At 42.3% G+C, this 22,051-nt stretch overlaps 1 protein-coding gene across 1 annotated transcript in view; it reads left to right on the forward strand.

Moving 5' to 3' along the window:
- Positions 1 to 1,216: 1,216 nt before the first annotated feature.
- RIPK4 (receptor interacting serine/threonine kinase 4) overlaps positions 1,217 to 22,051 on the forward strand; it is a 36,082-nt gene continuing 15,247 nt past the window's right edge. Inside the window, exons 1-2 of the mRNA XM_073360057.2 lie at positions 1,217 to 1,499; positions 18,315 to 18,606. Of these exons, the coding sequence (XP_073216158.1) occupies positions 1,318 to 1,499; positions 18,315 to 18,606 (474 nt within the window). The 5' untranslated portion in view covers positions 1,217 to 1,317. The remainder of the gene's footprint in view (positions 1,500 to 18,314; positions 18,607 to 22,051) is intronic.

Below are 22,051 nucleotides of genomic sequence, written 5' to 3' on the forward strand. Positions count from 1 at the left end.
GTTATGCAGTAGGTCAGACTAGATGACCACAATGGTCCTTTCTGGCCATAAAATCTGTAGGGAGAAAATCTATTCCTTGCAATATCTGCAAATCAAACACTTCAGCATTGTACTAGTGCCTGAGTCCTGGTAAGTGAAATTTTCTAGAACATGGCTATCAAAAAACCCCACAAAATTGACTAGTACATTTTCATTGAAACATGCAGCATAAAGAGTGAATATTAAACTAGTTTTATTAAGTTTTAATAGCGTAAGATGTGCAATTTAGGCAAGGAAATCTGTTTTGTTTAATATACCTGGCCCTGATGCTGCAAAGACTAACACAGCTGCTTACCTTTAAACATGAGTAATCCTATTTAAATCAATGGGATTACTCAAGTGCATAAAGTTAAGCAAATATGTAAGACTCTGAAGGATCAGAACCTTCTTTTTAACTGATCTTGCTATTGGGGGATAAGGAGTTTCGAAATCTAAGGAGAAAAAAGTTACATTTTTCATATTTAAGTTACTCTGTTGGTTTCAGGTTTCAGAGTAGCAGCCCTGTTAGTCTGTATCTGCAAAAAGAAAAGGAGGACTTGTGGCATCTTAGAGACTAACCAATTTATTTGAGCATCTTGTTACAGTGTATATGGTAACACCCATTGTTTCATGTTCTCTGTGTATATAAAATCTCCCCACTGTATTTTCCACTGCATGCATCCGATGAAGTGAGCTGTAGCTCAGGAAAGCTTATGCTCAAATAAATTTGTTAGTCTCTAAGGTGCCACAAGTCCTCCTTTTCTATTTCAGATGATGGCACACATGCATACTGCGTGCAGTTTTCCATTAAGTGAGGGGGGTAATAATATAACAGTTATAAATTGCCCTTGTAACTATGCTGATGAGTTAGGAATGAGGTGAATATTCAGTATTTTATTTTTAGGGATGCAATGAAAAAAACGCTGCATAGTGCTCCAGGGAAATGTAGGGATGTCCGCCTGCGAATAAGACGGATAAAGCAAATACAAAACGATAGCTGTGAATTCACTTTTCCCAGCACAGTTTTACAACCTTTGTCCCGTAAAAACTCCGATCTACACCCACATTTGGAATGGCTTGTCTGATTGGAACTGTTGTCTGCTCAGATTGCATAGATCGCACAGCGGCAAGAAGTGAACTCAGGAAGTGATGTAATGGTTTGGTTAATGACTACACCTTAGTCACCTGGGTAGGGAAAGGCAGATCAGCAAACAAGTGGGGACTGGGAGAGAGGGAAGCAGTCTGTCAGAAATTCCCAAGTGGCTGGAGAAATCACCCTGGGAGGAATAAGAGGACACCATGGAAAAGGAAAGCAGTTCCCATTGGGAAATGGGGCTGCTGAAAACATTCGATTCCAGTGAATTTGTTAGTTGGGAGAAGATTGGTTCGGGTGGATTTGGGCAGGTTTACAAAGTGCGACATATACACTGGAAAACATGGCTAGCAATCAAGTGCTCCCCAAGCCTTCATGTGGATGAAAAGTAAGTGCCTGTCCCAATTCCAGCGTGTACTGTTCATGCTTTCCTATTGAATGTGTGTGCACGAGTGCCCGGGATGAGGCGTCTATGTGAAATTGGCATATGTAGAGTTCTAGCTGAGAGCAGAAAAGCCCTAAACGTTCTCTCTTAAATAAAAGGTTTACGTGTTGGAAGTGACCATTTGCGATGACTAACGAAAAAGGGCTGGCTTTATTTTAGCCAAAACCAAGGTAGAATAACCTATTCTTCTGCCGGTCTTTTAACTGTGACTTTTTTAAAAAAAATTATGCGTAGAATTTCATTTTTCCTGTTAGCTTCTGTAGAGACTATACTGCCAAGAGTTACAGGCGTTGCAATTCATCGTATGGCCGTTGAACTATGCAAAAATCCCGAGGGGCTTTTTAATTACAATTTGGGGGCTTGTGGCGCTCTGAAGAGCGTGCTCTTCATTCCACCAATGCACTTAAAAACTGAAATGCTTTTTGATTGAGACTATTGCACCTGGAGCTCTCAGCTGAAGATGGTAAGGGAGTAGAATACGATTGGGTTTCTTTCCCCCCCGTTTTGCTTTGGAAGCAAATGAAGTCAGTTTATCAGTGCGGCTCTTTTGCACGGACACACGCAAAGTAACTCGTCTGCTGAAATGTGTAGTTTGAGATTTTTGACATGCAAGTCTACAAAAAGGTGTGTGCGCAATTACTTCTACTTAAAGGGGACAGCCAACTTCCAATTCACACTTCTGTCTAAATCTTTCTGCTGTTGTTAAAAGTAACACCCAAGACTGCTGGGACTGAAAGAGAAATATTTTCCCTCTAATCTCTCTTGAGTTTGTTTGCTCTGTGTATTTGTAAAGCCCTTCATACATAGTTCAATTCCGCTGTTTCCTCTGTCTCTGGTCAGTTTCTCCTGTTTGTGTGTGTGACTTCGACGCAGCAAGAGTGGAGAGAAAAACGGCGTAAAACAGAAAAATGACTAAAATCACAAATTGCCAGGGATTGTAGGAGCAAGTGGAGTACCCGAAGCTATCTAACTCTTTTCTGTTAACTGATAAGATTTCCGTTTTACGATCTCGGATGAAATGTCTGGTTATTAGCAACGGAAAGTGATTTGCAAGAGAATTCCACACCTTCCTGTTACCTGCGGATTTTTTATTTTTTTGTTGCATTAAGTTCTTGGTATAGTACTTCTGTAGTGCATGTTTACAGTGATCATAGGTTAACAGCTTTACAGAGTCGTCAGGGCGAGGCACGAGTGCAAATACTGTAGTTAAATTGCAACAGTACTCTCTCATAGGTAAGTCCAATTTGCTTTAATAAGCAAAATGTTTTGAGGAGAACAACAGATGCTAAAACGAAAAAGCTTGTTAGCCTGCACTGCTGTACGGTACTTGCCTGTCCTTCAGCAGGGCACTTGAGAGCTGTAAGGAGAGAGCTGGGGAAAGGGATTTCCCAACCCCCCAGTTTTGTGAACTAGTTAGGTGCAGTGCTGCCAATTTAGTGATTGTTTGGAAATTTGAATTGAAACATTAATACATACTTTAAAAGCATATACAGTGTATGATAAAATACGTGTATCTGAAAGTATAATAGATTTGAAAGGTATAAACATAAACTAATTATCCTTGTACAGCTGTTTGACAATGTCAGTGTATTCATTTTGGTGATGTTTGCTTACAAATCATAAATTTGAAATTATTAGGTTGGCCAAGTCTAAACGAGCTCTCCCTGCAGCTAGTGATGAGCTGGGGGCTGGGGAGGAAGGCTTCAGGACCAGATTATATTTACATTCACACCTAATCTACCTAGGTATCCAGCAAACAGCGCTGTGTTGCCCAAGTGATAGATTTTGGCTGGGGTTGGGTTACAAATCACTTGAATGGGGGTGGGAGGGGAGGTGTAATGAAATGTTCTTATTGTAGGAATAAAGGGCAGTAGAACTGTACTTAGCCTGTGCTGATTGAGAGCATCCAGACAGAGAGAGAGAGGGTGGGGACAGGAGTTTTGCTTGATGGTCTGCCTGCATCACAAGTACTATTGGACCTGCCCCTCTCCACTGTTTAAAGACAGAGCAGATTAGGATCCATAGATAGTCTTTGTTTTGTTAAGTGACCGCTATAGCTGAAATCACTGATAACCGGGTCTAAGTGCTTAGACCTGCTGTGGGACAGTGTTTCTGTGGACCAGACGGCCCAATCTGCTCTAGCAGCGAGGTTCCCCCACTGAGAGCTCAGCTGAAATCACTGAGAGCCGGTGGAACCTCAAGAGACCAGAGGTCACAGTGGCAGGTGGCAGCAGAAGGTGATGGCGCAGGGCCATTGGCAACAGAGCGATGGAGTAAATGGTGGCACAACGAACGGTGGCCAGAGCAGACAGTGAGCAGCTGGAGGAACGAGCAAGGTGCCTTCTTGCACCCAGCATGGGAGATGAGCTCATGTGAAAGCACCTCTGAACTCTGAGTCTCCACTGACCAAGGACAACACCGGTGAGTGTTAATGAGGCTGTTAAGAATGCTGGAGACACAACACAGTTCATGCGAACAAACATGGCTGTGGCATCATACTTTCTATTTAAGCAAGAGACACCGCACACTACAAACGGGAGGCCAACGTTAAGTGCATTGTCCCTTGTTCATCCTGAAGTTGAACACTGGTTCCGAACAAGACCAGCAAATGCTCACTATCTTTCTGCAACAAACTCAGCTGACTGGCTAGAAGCACGTTGTGCAACAGTGAAAGACTCAACAGTTGAAAAAGTGAAGAACTCTCTCACCACATTCAAAAAATGTGCATACATGGCGGATGAATGCACCAATGCAAATGGTCATCAAGTATTAAGTCATTGTGTATGTTATCTTGATGTCCATGGTAGGCCAGTAAATGCATTTCTAGATGTTCCAGTTATAGAGGGCAGATTGGCTGCATCTGTGACAACCCACATCTTAGAAGAGTTAAATACTTGCCAATGGGACCCTGAACAGATGGCTGCCTGTGCATTTGATGGAGCTGTAAATGTCTCTGGAAGACATAGTGGAGCACAAGCTTTGCTCAGAGAAAAGTGTAACCCTAGTCTCTCCTATACACACTGCAGAGGCCATCTACTCCAACTAGCACCATACAGCCCACCTTCACCCTCATGGTTTCACCCCTCATCGCCCCCCCCCCCCCGCCCAATTTCAATTCCTGGGGAAAACACTGGGTGGGGATGGGGTGGCTTTGGCAGGAAGGAGTTGTCTGTGCTGGAGGAAAAGGCCTGGGATTTAGAAAGAGGTCCCATTTGGACAGCTGTGTGTGGGGAATGGGGATTTATGAGTCCATATCCTGTAGGCGCTTCTCTGCCCAGAAGCGTTTGCAGGATTTTAGCCTTACACTCAAGGGGCATTTGGTAGCCGTTCATATTAATTATTCACATTCTGCTGGTGAAGGATGTGCAGGTTTTAAAAATTGCTTCAAAATCTACCCTGGCCTATCTTGTTACAAAAAAAGTTCTATATATCAGTTGGTAATTTTCGTACGATTTAGTAGTACAGTACTAAAGGGTTGGTGTGTAGTTACTGATAAAATGTAAGTATGAACTACCACAGTTATGTTGATTGCTTTTGTAGATAGATGGGCAAAAATCTTAGGTGCCCAACTTTCAGTATTTTAACAGGACCACATTTTCGGCCATTGGTGCTTGGAGTTGTCTGAAAATCATGGTCCTTAAAGTCACAAGTTAAGCCCTCCAAAATCACCAGTCACTTTTGGAAATCTTCCCTGCTCTCTTTGAGAACACTGTTGCAGGGGAGGGGAAAGGCAGTAGAAGAACTTTACTGTTGAGTGAGGTGTCAATTAGTAGAGTGCTGTAGTATGAAGACTCTTCATTACTCTGAAAATGTACTGCAGAAAACCTCCTAGTAACTGTTGCATTATTGTCACCCTCAAACGTTCAGAAATCCTAAGACAAAGTGGGTGAGGTAATCTCTTTTATTGGACCAACTTCTGTGGTGAGGGAGACACCGTCGGAAATTGGTCCAATAAAAGATATTTCCTCACCCACATTGTCTCACTAATATCCCGGGACTAACACAGCTACAACTGTAGTGCATTCCTGAGTCAGACACCAAAATATCATGTGATTAGCTTAAAAATCATGAGATTGTGGGGGGGGGGGGAGAGGGGTTAGGTGTGCTTTGTTTTGGTCATGGACCCCTTAAATTCTATTCATGTCATGTCACTCAAGCTTTTCCTCATAATTATGAGGTTTCAAAACTTTTTTTTAAATGAAGTGGGGATTTTCATATAATCACTAGGGCTGTCAAGCAATTAAAAAAATTGTGTGATTGCACTGTGAATACTAGAATATCATTTATTTAAATATTTTTGGATGTTTTCTTTTTCAAATATATTGATTTCAATTACAACACAGAATACAAAGCATATACTGCTCACTTTATATTTTTGATTACAAGTATTTGCACTGTAATAAAACAAAAGAAATAATATTTTTCAATTCACCAAATACAAGTACTGTAGTGCAATCTCTTTATCATGAAAGTTGAACTTACAAATTTAGAATTATGCACAAAAAAACCCTGCATTCAAAAATAAATAAAACAAACAATCTAAAATTTTAGAACATGCAAGTCCACTCAGTCCTACTTCTTGTTTAGCCAATCGCTCAGACAAACAAGTTGGTTTATGTTTGCAGGAGATAATGCTCCCTGCTTCTGGTTTACAATGTCACCTGAAACTGAGAACAGGTGTTCTCATGGTACTGTTGTAGCCAGCGTAGCAAGATATTTACATGCCAGATATGCTAAAGATTCATATGTCCCTTCATGCTTAAACCACCATTCCAGGGGACATGCGTCCATGCTGGTGACAGGTTCTGCTCAATAACAATCCAAAGCAGTGCGGACTGATGCATGCTCATTTTTCATTATCTGAGTCAGATGCCACCAGCAGAAGGTTGATTTTCTTTTTTGGTGGTTCAAGTTCTGTAGTCTCAGCATAGGAGTGCTGCTCTTTTAAGACTTCTGAAAGCATGCTCCACACCTTGTCCCTCTCAGATTTTGGAAGGCACTTCAGATTCTTAAATCTTGGGTCGAGTGCTGTAGCTGTCTTTAGAAATCTCTCATGCTTTGCATTTTGTCAAATCTGCAATGACAGTGTCCTTAAAATGAACAGCATGTGCTGGGTCATCATCTGAGACTCATATAATATGAAATATATGGCAGAATGTGGGTAAAACAGAACAGGAGACATACAATTCTCCTCCCAGGAGTTCAATCACAAATTTTATTAATGAGCGTCATCCACATGGAATCACATACTCTGGAATGGTGGCTGAAGCATGAAGGGGCATACGAATGTTTAGCATATCTGGCGTGTAAATGTCTAGCAATGCCGGCTACAAAAGTGCCATGCAAATGCCTGTTCTCACTTTCTGGTGATATTGTAAATAAGAAGAGGGCAGCATTATCTCCTGTAAATGTATACAAATTTGTTTGTCTTAACAATTGGCTGAACAAGAAGCAGGACTGAGTGGACTTGTAGGCTCTGAAGTTTTACATTTTTGTTTTTTTGAGTGCAGTTATATAACACACACAAATCTACATTTGTAAGTTACACTTTCACGACAGATTGCACTACAGTACTTGTATGAAGTGAACTGAAATAGTATTTTATCATTTTTACAGTGCAGATATTTGTAATAAAAATATACTTTGATTTCAATTACAACACAATATATGAAAATGTAGAAAAACATTCAAAATATTTAACAATAGAATACCAACTGAAATTTATTACAGTGCGATTAATTGCGATTAATTTTTTGAGCTAATCATGTGAATTAACTGCGATTAATCAACAGCCCTAATAATCACATGACTGCAGGAGCTAGGACTTTCAGAAGAAACAAATCATGAGATGCAATTAAAATCCTGAGTTGGCAGCATTGCTATTTAGTAATGCTTAGTTGGTCTATTGCTCACTTGCAAGGTTCAAGTGTGCTTATCAGAAATAAAGGCATTTGTTTCAAAAATACTCATCCCACAATAGATATTGTAGAACAGGGAAGCTGACTGATCTTGACTGGTAATGTCCACTCCTGTGGCTCAGCATTTTAGATGCTCTAACTCAGTGACTCTCAACCTTTCCAGACTACTGTGCCCCTTTTAGGAGTCTGATTTGTCTTGCGTACCCCCAAGTTTCACCTCACTTAAAAACTACTTGTTTACAAAATCAGACTAAAAATACAAAATTGTCACAGAACACTATTACTGACAAATTGCTTACTTTCTCATTCTGTCTGTATTAAATTTTAGTTTGTACTGACTTTGCTAGTGCTTTTCATGTTGCCTATTGTAAACCTAGGCAAATATCTAGATGAGTTGATGGACCCCCTGGAAGATCTCTGTATAGCCTCAGGGGTATGCAGACCCCTGGCTGAGAACCACTGGTCTAACTCTTCAACATCCAGAGCAGGCTTCTTATCTTCACTTCCTCCCCTCTATTTCTATGAGACACTTCAACTATCCCTCCTTTTGTAAAGGTATTTTAAGTATGTTGCTAGGAAGGTGGGGGTCCTTGTGGAATGCTTGTATACTAACTCATTGCATGTTAAAGATCCAGCCCTGGTCTTGGGGGGGAACTCCCATAGGGAGAAGTCCATTACTTTGACTTCAGAGTAAGGGACGCAGTTTGGATCTTTAAAAGCGTAGAGCAATTTCAGTAGGGCTGAGAGCTTCTCCCCTGCCCGCTTGAGGCTGACTGCCATAGCTCTTACAGAATTCCTTTGGTACAGGCATCAGGCTTATTATAATCAATATCAAGGACTCTTATTCTCCAGTATATAAAAAATATTGCTGTGGGTGAGAGCATAACTTGTGACTTTACAGGTACAGTATGTAACATAGTGGTGAAACATAAGAGGAATTAGCAAGACCCTCTTGGACTCTCTGTATCCCCTAATAGCTTAAATTTTTGACCTGGGCTACCCAGGATAAACAACCATGCTTGCATTTAAGCACAGTTTCAATGCTGCTGTGGTCAGACTGGATTTATCACACAGTTTGCTCTACCCCGGTAAACTGGTTTTAAACAAAAAGCAATTTAGGCCAGAGCTATGGGCCAGAACACTGACTTTTTAAAAACTTGGCTTTAATATAGTTAGTGTGGCCAACAAATGTGAATGGAGCCTATGTTATAACCTGGTGTGCAAACGGTGTACGTAGAGACTGTGATTAAACACAAGGAAGACATACCCCCAGCTGCTAAACTTTCCCCGTCTATACGTGGCCGTTGTCCTACTTAAATGAGGACAAGGCCAACAGCTTTTGTCTTGTGTGCACTGTGCTGGGCTGGCCTCCTTCAGGCACTGGCTATGGTGCTTTGCCACTTGAGGCAGGCTAAGAATATTGCGTTAGGTCCATTTCAGTATGGCTTTTGCCTATTAGCTGGGAGCCATTGCCAAAGTATTCTGCCCTGCCTTAATCGGGCAGGAGTTGGCTTGTGCTGCTAATGGGCTCCACCCACTGCTGCTCAAGAGGTCAACAAAAGGCAGCGTTGAACGGGAAGTGCTCTGGCGCTTTCCATTCAAAGTGCAAATGAGGAAGGAGCAGGATGTGAGCTGGAGCTGCTTTTGTCCCATTGTGCTGGGGGACCTGATTGTGACATGAGTCGGGTTAGGGTGTGGCTACTGCAGAATCTGTTCCCATCCAGCTTCAAGTCCAAGCCATATTTTAACTAGGTCAGATTTATCATGTTGTAACTGGGTTAGTTTGCATGGTTGACTTCCCAGTCTGGATGGGACCACAGGTGCTGTTTTGTTATAGCTGTAAACTGTGCTAGCTACAGCCACTTCTGAGAGCTGCTGTTAAGCATTAAATCGGCTTAACGTGGCTCTGCTTCACTGGACTAGTATGCACAAGTCTGCAGGATTGGGGTCTGTGCGTGGCTAGGGGCCACATCCCCTGGGAAAGAGGACAGTGGATTCCTTGGCAATAGAAGAAGACAGACCCCCATCTCCCAGGTAGGGTCAGCTGTCTCTTGTGCTCCTGGTGGCTCTCTTTAGGGAACAAATTTGTTCAATTAAAAATTATTCTTCTGTAGACAAGGCCCTAGCTTAGTTGTAACACGGTATAGGGCACTTAGGTGGAGTGTTGCAACTGTTCTAGGCCAGATTTTGCCCCCAGGATCAGTGTATGGTGTGGACCCTCCATGCAAGGAGCTCCCCTCTCTTGTGAGAAGGGTCACCAGCCACCTCTATGGCGCACTCTCTCCCTTCCTAGGAATCCCAGAAGATTCTGCAGGCTCAGGATCTGCATAGAAGGAGGGGACAAGAAGTGGGTTGCCCTGTTTTGGGTGGATGCCCATGGTTTCCCCCACCAAGTGGTGTTCTGAGGTGGTAATTGTTAGGTCAGGATAAAAGAATTAAGATTAAAATATGCCAAAAAGTTGCAGATGATTCAATAAAAGAGAACACCAAAAAATTTAAAGGGTAAATTTGATTAGATATACTCAAACAATTGCTTAGGCTTTTTTATTCTGTGTTCCATTGAAGTAAAAATAACTCTTAAAATTAGCAAATTTCCTAGACCTGTTTTGTTTTCAATATTGGATTAGGCTAAAGGACTGTCACTTTAATTTACTCAACTTGCTGCTGCTTTTATTCTCTCCAGGCGCTCAGGAATTTGGAGAGAAGCAGTATTCAAATATTAGATTTAAGGAATCTGAAACAAATAAAATTGTCTCCAGGTTTGACATGAGGAAATTTCTTAACCTTCTGTGAGTTTTCACTAAGTTGGTCTTCATGTTTAATATTCTACTTTGCAATTGGAGAACCTCTCTCATCCATTGATTTCAAAGTAATTAAACAATTAAATGGATGCTCTTAACTTGAAAAATGTGTTTGTAAATTAAAGTTGTATGTGTATTGGTTAAGACTTTCGAAGCTGATGCATTTCCTAGCTAGATCTTAAAACCTCCGCTATTAGTATTAACGTCTTTTTAGATTATTACGTTGGGTATTCATTTCTATTCCTTGCTGTTCCTTTGCATATTGTAAGGTGAAAATATGTGAAGTCAGTTTCGCTGTTGCTGTGTTTGGGTTTCCAACATTTTGCTGCAATGCCTACAAAAATATTTGACAAGCATTAGGCTGCTGGTGTGCTGAGATCACAGCCTCTAATGCTGATCAATACTGTCTCATTGTAGCTCACGAAAGCTTATGCTCAAATAAATTGGTTAGTCTCTAAGGTGCCACAAGTACTCCTTTTCATTGTTTACTTGTAATCCTCTGTTTGTCCATCACTTAAGCCAGGTCTACGCTACAGCCCTGTATTGATATAACTGCTGTTGCTTAGGGGTGTGAAAAATCTACATCCCTGAGCACTGTAGTTGTACAGACTTCCCCCCCCGCGCCGTGTAGACACTGCTATGTCAATGGGAGAAGCTCTCCCATAGCTACCAGCTTTTGGGGAAGTGGATTAACTATGCCAAAGGGAGAAGCTCTCGCGTCAGCGTAAGAGCATCTTCGCTGAAGTGCTGCATTGATACAGCTGCGCCACTGTAGTGCTGTAGGTGAAGACAAGTCCTTATGCTTGAATTGTAAGCCTGTTGGGACGGGGAATGTCATTTGTTCGCTGTTTGTATGGTTCTTAGCACAATGGGGCCGTGGGCCCTGACTAGGGCTCCTAGGTGTTAAAATACTATTAAAAAATTGCAGAGGAATGTCCTTATTTTAGAACCACTTCTTGCATTGTAAGTTTTCTACAATAAATTGTGGAAATGTTTATGGTGGCCTAGGGTATTGAAAACTTGATTTTGTTTTGTGTTTTAAGGTTGAATTTAATTTGACTGTTCCTATGAGTCTCCCAGCGTGCCACCAGTTTCCTTCAGGAGCTTGTAGAAGTAACGCTGCCAATAAATGAGTGGGTTTTCCTTTCTGAGGCTTTCCTAAGCTGCTGTTATTGCTGAGAAGTTTTTGGGGTGGGATTGGGGAGAGGCAATACAAAATATAACACTAACTCTTTGATTATAGATTTTAAGGCTAGCTCAAACTAGCCTGAGTAATTCATGGATTAACTGTTGTTGTTTGGTCTAGTCCTCTTCTGGGAATCTTAAAAATAAACTTGGAAAAGCTCCAGGAAATATCTGTAATATAGAATTATTTTAACTGGCTTGGTACCAAATTTAAAATATGGGTCTGTAGTAATGGCATGTGGTCTTATTAGGAACATCTTTGTCTCCGCTGCATTTCTGTAGACAAATTCTGGTGGTGGTAGTTGGCAATTCTCTGATTAATGAGCTAGGTCTGCACCAGAAAGAAGTAGAGCAAGCTAATCTGAAGGAGTAGTGGTGGACGAAGCAAGTTGTATTAGCCCTGTGGCTAGAATGGCTTTTATAGGCGGATATCAGAGGCAAAGGGGAATAAACTCTCTAGGAGAAATCCAGAGGTTCTTATATGCACTTGTTTGTTGAGGATCTCTCATTCCCATTATAGGTTGTGTATGTAAAGGTCATGAAAGGAGACTCTTTGACTGGACATATTGGTATCTGACTCTTTGTGGTGGGTTCTGGGGGAAAAGGAAGCTTCTCAGTTAAACCACAGACACACACAGAGATAGAGAGAGAGATATACACACACACACACAGAGTCTACAGTGGGATCTGGGCTTATAGTACTAGGAAACATCATACTGGTAGAGAATGCTGCATTGTTGCTTGGATGTAAAAGTGAACAAAGCTCCTTTGTCAATCTCTGGTGAATGTGTGGGTAGAAGTTCAATGTTCACGTAACACTCCTTGAGAAGAGCTGAGAGAACTTAAATGGCCTAGCTAATGTTCTCTCTCTGCCTATGAAAGGTTCAGTCTCCCGTCTTTAGCTACCACTAAGTTGGGGGGTTTAGTTACAATGCCATAGTGAGCCAGTATGGCAAACAGTGTTTGAGTCTGCCAGCGTAGAATGGATTGAGAACTATGTTAGCATGAATGAAGGAATCTTTTTGGCTGCAAATATGTGGTAGCCCAATAAAAAACATTGTATTATCTGCCTTGTCCACATTCTATTTTGAGGGTCAATTAGATGTTAGTAATATGATATATTCCATTCTATGCAATCAATGAAGTGGGCTGTAGCCCATGAACGCTTATATATGAAAGCTTATGCTCAAATACATTTGTTAGTCTCTAAGGTGCCACAAGTCCTCTTTTTCTTTTTGCAGACACAGACTAACATGGCTGCTACTCTGAAATCAACCATAAGTGTCTTTCAAAGCATTGTGCTGCTGAAAATTGGAGAAGCTTGAAATGAGCAGTGGAAGTCAGATGTGTCAGAAATGGGTATTGTGGCATGACACAGTTGAAAGGATTAGTACGTAAAACCCAGATTTGAAAAGCTGCTAGGTAATTGTTCTGCTTCTGGATCACTGCTCAGCCAGTGACAGTTTGTTCTGATGATATTACTGGTATTCCTTGCTAGAGAGTTGTGTGGTGTAATTCTTTGTAAATGGGATGGGTCTCTCCTTGCCTGGGAGCATTCCAGCTGTTTTGCTCATGTAGGTTGTCTGGAGATTAATACTCCTGATTCTTTCTGACTTCCCTCTGGGTCACTATCTGTGTCTGGAGTAATAGTTAACTTTGTTTAGATTCTTCTCAGAAAATGCATAACTGCTAGGATTACTTGGTCAATGTTAAAATTGTATTCCTCATCACAGAGTGCAATCCTTAGGGCATAACAAAAGGAGATAAATGCCAATATAGAGGTTCTCAAATGGCTTTCATTCTGACTGTAATACAAGGGAAATAATCAAGGTTGTCTTTATAAGAAGACTGGGAGGGGGACTTACAAAACTGAACAATGCGTTATCAAGTTTCTTCAAATCACTGAAGCTCACTTCTGTTTTTGATCAGCCCTTGTGCGCATATGTCAGTTAACATCTGGTTCTGTCTCTTGTGTGTTTTGAGGGAGGGTCTCTATTGTGATAGAGGAGGCATTTGACACAGCCTCATTCCTTTTGGAGTGGGTTGCAAAAAAATAAAATTCAAAGAATGAAGTGACGTCAGATTGATATCTTGAAAAAGACCTTTAGGCAAATCAGAAACAACCCTTTTAGGTATGCCGAAGGTCCAAGTTGTTAGAGTAGCCCTTCAGCTGATTAGATAACTATACATATTGCTTGAAGCTAGCCCATCTGCTAGTATATTCTTCTGATACAGTGCATTCTGCTGGGGTAGTCCTAGTTACAGAATGCTGAATTAAAAAAAAAAAATTTGAGCAGTACTATAAAATATATATTAATTGGAATTATGTGAGATAATCATAGATGGAAGCTCATTTCTTAGTCATTTCTTCTCCACTAGTGACCAGCACGTGGGGAGACAAAGCAACACCGAGTAGAGAAGATCACTGTAGTAGGAGGATAATTGATCTCTTGGGTTGTAATGTAGGATATTGAAGCTGATGGGGTAATAATAAATTGGGAATAGTTTTGTGCCCTTTGATTAAATAACATCAATTAGAAAGAACATTCCGTTTCTTTATGTAGGTGCATTTAAAAGTGGTGGTGTTCCCCAGCACCAGCAACTTGTACTGAATGTCTAGCTGAATAACTAAAAGCATGTATTAAACTCTTGATCTCTTTAATTGGATTTAATTTTTTTTTTATATATACAGTGTTCTGTGTGGTAGCATTAGCACCTACATATCCAGGTGATAAGCACTTTAAAATCATTGAGGATTGTATTCTGAATGCCCGGCAAATTTTGCACTATCAGAAAGAAGGGCCAGTTACAGATCTCTCACCTTGACTGCTGTTATTGAAAAGAACTTGTTTGGATCAATGGGCTAACGATAAACACTGTCTAAGATTTTCAAACTGACTAATGATTTTGGGTACACTGAGACCCCCTTTTAGGCACTTTACTTTCAGAAAGTGCTGAGCACCTGCCCTCTGAAAATCCTTTAGGGCTTCTCAAGGTGGGCACTCAAATCCACTGGTCACTTTCTAAAAACTCTTTGAGCACTAACTATACAGGGAGGTTACTCTCACGTAGGGGAGGTGGTGGAAGGCAGAATCTTTGCTCTTGCTGTAACTTCAGACCCCTTCATAACCAAGAAACCCCATATTTGTGAATGTGGCTCCATTTACATGGTTAAGTGGTTGCTGGGTGATTCTTGCTAACTCCACCATGGAGTGTTCAGACAAATTTTACACCTCTTAGACTCCAAAGCTAGCTCAAGCCTGATGAATTATGCTGGCTATGTATGTGGCTTGAGGGCAAGGAGTTGGTTGTTCTGTTCATGGGAGCTCCCTTCCAGCATGCCAAAGAGCAGCCTCCGTGCTTGTCTACAAAGGCAATTATTTCAAAGGAAAATTGCTGAAGGCAGCAACAAGAGCCAACATGGATAATAGAGGAGAGGTTCCTTCCCCATACTCCAGCTTTTCCTTCCTTCCTCTCCAAAAAAAAACCACTTATTTTCTTCTCCTCCTCCTCAAAAATTCACATAGTATTCCAATTCTAAAAACTTGGCTGTTAGGTTAGTGTCTTCTTCCTGCTAACTGCAAGTCACTCATCACTCAACAGTACCACACCAGATTGTTATGTCTGCTAGACAGGATTTTTAGTTACCAGTTGCATTTTTAATTTTAATGACTGATGTTGATTCACTTATATTTCCCATGAATGACCCAATGGAATTTTTTCCTGCCCCAGAGTGTGGAGAAATAGTTCAAGATAAAATGTTAAGATCTTCAATTGAAAAGAGCTAAAGCCTCAAGGCTTAGGTTGATGGCCAGCACCTGAAATCTCTTAATAAGAAGCATTGTTGATATTTAATTTTGTAGCGAATGTTTATCTTGCTTGGGTCCAGAGGTGGATTTACCATGAAACAAATGGGGGTGGGGGGTGTGCGTGTCACCAAAATGCAGGACAAATCTCATCTGACAACCTGCCCCTGAGTCCCTGCCAGTGGCACGGCCAGGCGCAGGCAGGCTACCTGCATGCCATGGCCAGTGGTTCCACGCTGCTCCTGGAAGTGGTTGGTTGCTGGCACATCTCTGTGCAACCCTGGCCGGGGGGGAGGCAGCTCCGTGCACTGCTCCTGTCCTAGGCAGCATGCAGAGATGTGGCAGCAGCAGGGCTAAGGTGGCTCCCTGCCCATGCTGTCTCCCTCACTCTGCCACGCCGCTCCCATAAGCAGCCGGCATGTCCCTGCGGCCCCTGGGGGGGGGGTCTCTGCACATTGCTCCCATCCCGAGCGCTGACTCCGCAGCTCCTGTTGGCCTGCACCCAAACTTCCTCCCAGAGCCTCCATCCTGCACCCCAAACCCCTGCCCCAATCAAGGTACCTCACTTTATTTTCATTTACTTCCTATTACTTACAATGTAGGAGGAGGATGAAGAAAAAAGAATGGAAAAACGGGGGGAGATAAGAGAGAATGTTCTTTTTCTTGGCTGGGTTGGGGGGGGGGCAGCAAAAATAAAACTGCGCGCAGGGCCCCACTAACTCTAAATCTGCCACTGCTTGGGTCGCCCGTTCTGTGAGCAGTGTAATTTGAATTTCAAATCTCTGATCTGGAGCCCCGATCTGCACTGAGAATGGTGGGGAAGAGAGTCACATGGCTCACTTAGCTGAATGCTTTGTTCAGCACAGCCTTATGCTGTGATATGCTGGACAGTGTAAAACTCTAACTTTTTTACATTTATTTATTTTTGTTACAAAGTTGATTCCTAAAATCAGTCGGTAAATACTTGGAGCACTGTTAAGTGTTCGGCATATCATCTTGATTTTGTTAAACTGGTTTCATAGCATAACTGTCCTTTCTCTAGCAGAATAATGATCCTCTTCTAGAGTAGGAATTTAAATTCCTCTAGCACAGAAGAGTAGTGGGCTAGATCTTGCTCTACTCAGTACCTCCTTTTCAAATTTTACAAGGTTGCATTAGCAACTTTGGCATTTGCTGTGGAATTCCATGGATCTTTCCATTCCTTGCACTTCAGATCATAGCATAAGTAGTAGCAAAGTTTCTTTAAGTAATTTTCTTTATAAGCTCTATCAGCACTTAACTTTTCTGAGTAGTAGGTGAATCACGTGTGATTAAAAAGCCAGGTTCTATATAATAGCTTCATAAGGTGTGCAACACACTTAGGACCAAATCATCGGATCATATAAATTGATATTGTTCAATTGAAGTCAACAGAGCTTTAATGACTTCCACCAGCTTGAGATCTGGCCCTGGGCATTTATCAGAACTGCTGGTTCTAATTGACTGAAGTGACGAACCACACAAGTATTACAGTATGTCTACACTGCCCATGTTACAGCGCTGCCGTGCTGTGACATGGGCAGTGTAGTCACACTTCATCGCTAGGGGAGAACGAGTGCAGCTTCCAGCAATAAAGCGCTGTCTATGCTGGTGCTTTCCAGTGCAAAAACTTTTGTTGCTCAGGGTTTTCTGTTTTTTGGTCCCCCCCCTCCCCCCCCGAACGACTAAACTTTTAGCGCTGAAAGTGGCAGTATAGACACAGCCTTAGTAGAGGTGGTAGGAGTTTTCTGCATTTTAACATTTTCAGCATTTTTAGTGAAAAGTTGTATGTGTTTTCAAACAACTTTTAAGTCCAGATTTTCATTGCATTTTAAGGGGAAACTAGTGCTTCAAATCCACCATGCTGAAGAACCAAAATGCAGAAGTTTTATCTATTCTTGCATAATTGATTTTATAGCCCATCTTCCAAAATGCTTCACAAAGGTTTTAAGAACATAAGATGTTTCATTTTAGAAATTACTGAACTCAAACTTTCACTCCCTAGTGCAGCTAAGGTCCTCCCAACTTGGATAGCTCGTGTGTCTTGCAAGGGCTTGCATGGAACAAGAGCTTCTGATGATACATGACTTCTATACCTCTTTTTGTTGCTTGGAGAACAGAAGCAACCTGGTTTTATTGTTACCCGTGAGCCAAAGTTGCACAGTATGTTGTCCTATTGTTAATTTTTGGTCGTATTCCTCCCTAACAGGTGACCCTCTCTCTTTCTAGTTCTCTCTCCTTTATATAAACTTAGAACAGGGTCCCTTGTATTGTCAGATTTGGTCTTAACTTCAGGTAAACAAATACCAATGACTAGATTGTGAAATCAGCACTAAGTCTTCTGCCTTATTGCTTGCAGTGTGGGATCTTGTTCTGGGAGGTAGTGAATGGCCTCAACTCCCATTGACTTTAAAAGGAGCAACTCATGGGGTCAGACCGCACATGGTTTGTAAATAATTCTTGTGTTGCACAGTGTAGTGACAAGTCCGGATACATTAGATACTTACCCAACTGGGCCTGCTAACTTAAAATGAAGGTCAACATTTTCAGTGCTAGCTAGAGCTGGAAGACTGTAGTAACAAACTGGACTTGGCCCATGTTGGAAAGGGGACTTTCATGGTACTGTGTTCATCTAATTGGAAAAACTCCCCTCTCTAAGGCTTTTGTCCCCAGACCTAATATAACTTTGGTTACTTTTGTGTAGCAAGGCAATCTGAGCAATACTGTCCTATCACAATTAGAAATGAGCTTGTCTTATAATTCACAAAAGGCTAATGATTTTAATAGCCAAGGGAGTTTAAGATTATGGTATATCTAAGCATTAAATGTGCTCTGTTCAAAAGCGAGTGCTGTGCATGTAATCAGTGGATGAATGGATTTAACACTAATTGTGGATACTGGACATCATCTGAGGCTCAACCAAGTAAGGATTATTAAATGCATTATTCAGTCCTGTGAGCTAATGCGTGTGTATGTGTTTGTTTTGTGAATGACTATTGAACCCTGTATGGTATGTTCCATTTCATCTAGGGAGCGTATGGAGCTATTGGAAGAAGCCAAGAAGATGGAAATGGCAAAGTTTCGTTACATTCTTCCTGTGTATGGCATCTGTAAAGAACCTGTTGGCTTGGTCATGGAATACATGGAGACGGGATCACTGGAAAAGCTCCTGGCCTCAGAACCGCTGCCGTGGGAGCTACGCTTCCGAATTATCCATGAGACAGCTGTGGGTATGAACTTCCTGCACTGCATGTCCCCGCCACTACTCCACCTGGACCTCAAGCCTGCCAACATCCTGCTGGATGCTCATTATCATGTGAAGGTAATGCCTGGGGTGTACTCCTATTTGAGTGTGCTTTTAGGTCTCACTTCTGTCCGACGGTATCTTTGCATGACTTTTGCTGATTTCAAAGGGAGTTGTACAGGTATGTGAGAGCAAAACTGTGCCCAGAGGGTTCAAAATAAATACTTGTAAGCCTGATTTGTACCATGTGAAACCTGCTTTTTGGGTTTAGTTAGTAATCCTCTCTTTCCCCCACCCGATTCTGAAGTGTTGCACAACTGCCTTGGTACAGGCTATAAGGTCTCCCTCTGAAGAAGAGACAAGTAGTAGATCTAGGGCTAGATTAGTTGTAAAAAAAAAAAATAGCAGGGTCAAAGTTTAGCAGAAAACTCTGGCTTCTAGGCCTCTATCAAATAGCTCGCCCTTGTGATGGGGGATAAGGCAGTAAACAGGGAGGGGAAAAGAGATGTGGCCCTTGGAGGGATAACTTCTAAGCCATTTGTGTCTGTTCCAAGATCTTCCACAGCACCCACTTAGCAACCCTATTCCATCTGGGGCCTCTGCAGGCATGCCCGAGTCCAGTCAGTATTAGCAGGCTTCAAGCTGGAATCCGCAGGAATGACTGAATTCCTGGAGGTGTTATGTATGTTCCCCCCGCCCTCCCCCGACTGGTTTCACAGTATCAACTCTGAGCAAAAGTGGACCTCCCCTAGCCAGCCACACCCATCATAACATTCACTCAGAGATTTTCATGGGCTTAGTGTTAAGAAATTCTTCTTTCGCTTAATTTCCCACTCATCAGCCAGGTCGTGACCATTTGAGGTGGATTTTTCTAGTCCTGTCATTCACTCTGTTAAAAATGTGGGCTTTCCTTGTGTCTGGAATTTGAGCTCGGTGCTTGTTTTCTAGGTTTGGGCCTGATCCTGCCCCTGCTGAAGTTGGTGGCAAAACTTTTATCTTCAAGGGTGCAGGATTTAGCCCCTTGTTGGCTGATGTTTGGTGATCACGTGTATCAAAGTGGTGACCTGCCCCCCAAATGGATAAACAGCTTGTTCTAGTCTGTCAGCTCCTTTTTGAGTTCTTTACCCTAGAATGAACCCAACTCTTAAATGGTAAATCAATAATTTTAGTAGAAAGTCATTTAAAAGACACCCTCATGCACCGTGCCTTACTGTTCCTGACCCAAGCAGATCTTTGTGTATATGCTGCAAATATGAGTGGTGCGGTGGGCCAGCTCTGTACACGTTCTAGGTATGGAACACTATCCACTCCCAATAACTTCAGTGGTGGTTGTGATTGTACTTCTCCTCTGAAAATCATTTGGCAGACTTACAAAAGTCAGGCTTTGATTTTGTTTGTTAGCAACATTTAACAACTATCCAATTTTAAAAAACAAAACAAAACCACAAATCTCCTTACTGGTGGGGTGGAGGTTCAGAGCTATAGTAAACATGTTTTTTAGGTAAGTCAGGCCGTGTCTACCCTACAGACTTCTGGCAGCACAGCTACATTGGTCGGGGTGTGAAGAGATGTGAATCCTGACCAGCACAACTGTGCCAGCAAAAGCCCCTAGCGTAGATGCAGTGATATCCACAAACTGTGCTCTGGCCAGTAAAGATCGCCTAGCTCCAGTGTGGTGGAATAAGCTATGCTGATGAAAGTGAATTTTGCCCATATAAACGGAGACTACACTAGTAGCCTCTTGCCTGCAAAGCACCATGACACACAAGTTTAGACCTTGCTTCAAGTCTGAGGCCATCTCACTGGTGGCTAAGCCTTCTGGTGGCCTACTTCTTGGGTGGTCCCTTCCCAAGAAATAGATCACAATATAGTGGCTTAATGGTTCTTGGACAGTATCATAAAGGACTATATACATGGCTGTTCAAAGCATGCTCTGCATATGTATTAAATGCTTGGAGGTTAAGTATAAAGTCCTCCATTGCCTATGTTTATTGAATCCCAAATTCTTGGCTCATCTGTAATCAGTCTGAAAGTTGTTTTTTTTTTGCATTTTTCTTTTAGGATTACTAAAAGCTGCATAGTAAGCGGGTACTAGTTGGCATATATTTGGATGATGATAGAATGGGAAGGGGGCAATGTGTAAAGTGCTAAAAGCACCAACAAATGAGGATGGTGCTGATGTCTGTAACATGCTATGCTCGGAGGATGCAGTACAGTTTAGCAACCTGAGAGCCAAATCTGGCTCCCACTGGTTTCGGTGGGAGTTGGATTCCACCCTGAGCAAGCAGACATGCAAGGTTAAAGCCATACTCTTCAGGCACATGCAAATGCCAGTGTGGTACATGCATACCTACAGACAAACTGGAGAGACTGAAGATGCCTTTAATTCATGAGTATGTAAGTTGGGTTTCTGCACTCAAGAAAATGTGGCCTCAAAGCTCCTTTTTGTGTAGGGTGAATCTCAGGGCTGGTCTACACTGAAAACTTACACTCCAGAGCAATGTAGCTATGCCATGCCAGCCTCCCCACTGCATAGACAGAAGTCTTCTGTTGACCTAGCTACTGCGTCTCAGGGAGGTGGATTAACTACAGCAAAGGAAAAACCCTTCCCTTCACTGTAGTGAGCATCCACACTTAAGGCTTGGCTTCACTTGCGAGTTAGAGTGCATTAAAGCAGCCCCGGGTGCTTTAACTCACAATGCGTCCACACTGGCAAGGCACGTAGAGCGCCCGGACTCCGCAGCTGGAGTGGTCCTGGTAATCCACCTCGACAAGAGGCATAAGGCTTGCTGTGCCCTGGCTGGAGCACCACGGAGCCATTGTGGACGCCCTGGTCTATTAATGTGCTCTGATCCGCCTCCAGAAGTGTCCCACAATGCCTGTTCTAGCCACTCTGGTCATCACTTTGAACTCTACTGCCCTGTCCTCAGGTGATGAACCGTCAGACCGGCCCTTTTGAAAATCCCCTTCCTGTTTGCTCAGCCGGGCATGGAGTGCTCTCAGCGAATCTTTCCAGGTGACCATGCCTCCACGCGCCAGGCGATCCCCAATATGGAGCAGTGGCGAGGTGCTGGACCTCATCAGTGTTCTGTGGGAGGAAGCTGTCCAGTCTCAGCTACATTTAGCATTTTAGGTGTAGACATAGCCACACACCTTGCAGCCTGACTTAATATGCATTTTTCTTCCTGACAGGCTAATAGAGCCTGTGATTCAGGTACTTTTCCTTTTAAATGGCAGCATAATTAGCAGGTGATTGTTCACTCATTTTAGGAACCAGCAGTTGCAGGCTGCAAAAGAAGAGTGGATTCATGTTCTAGGGGAAAAGGTTCTTTACAAAGTGTGTGTCCTTAAGCCAGGAAACCAACAAACCAGCTCCCAAATGCAGTAAACAGGAAATATTCCTGTATGTCTTTCCACTTTTTAAAATAAAAACCGCACCCATCTCTTTTTACAAGCACAATATTTATTTTAAAAATTCCATGTGGGGATGATATTAGTTTCTGTGCAGCCCTATTGCATTAGT

Source organism: Lepidochelys kempii, chromosome 1 (genome assembly GCF_965140285.1).
Source record: "Lepidochelys kempii isolate rLepKem1 chromosome 1, rLepKem1.hap1, whole genome shotgun sequence".
NCBI classification, from domain to species: Eukaryota; Metazoa; Chordata; order Testudines; family Cheloniidae; genus Lepidochelys; species Lepidochelys kempii.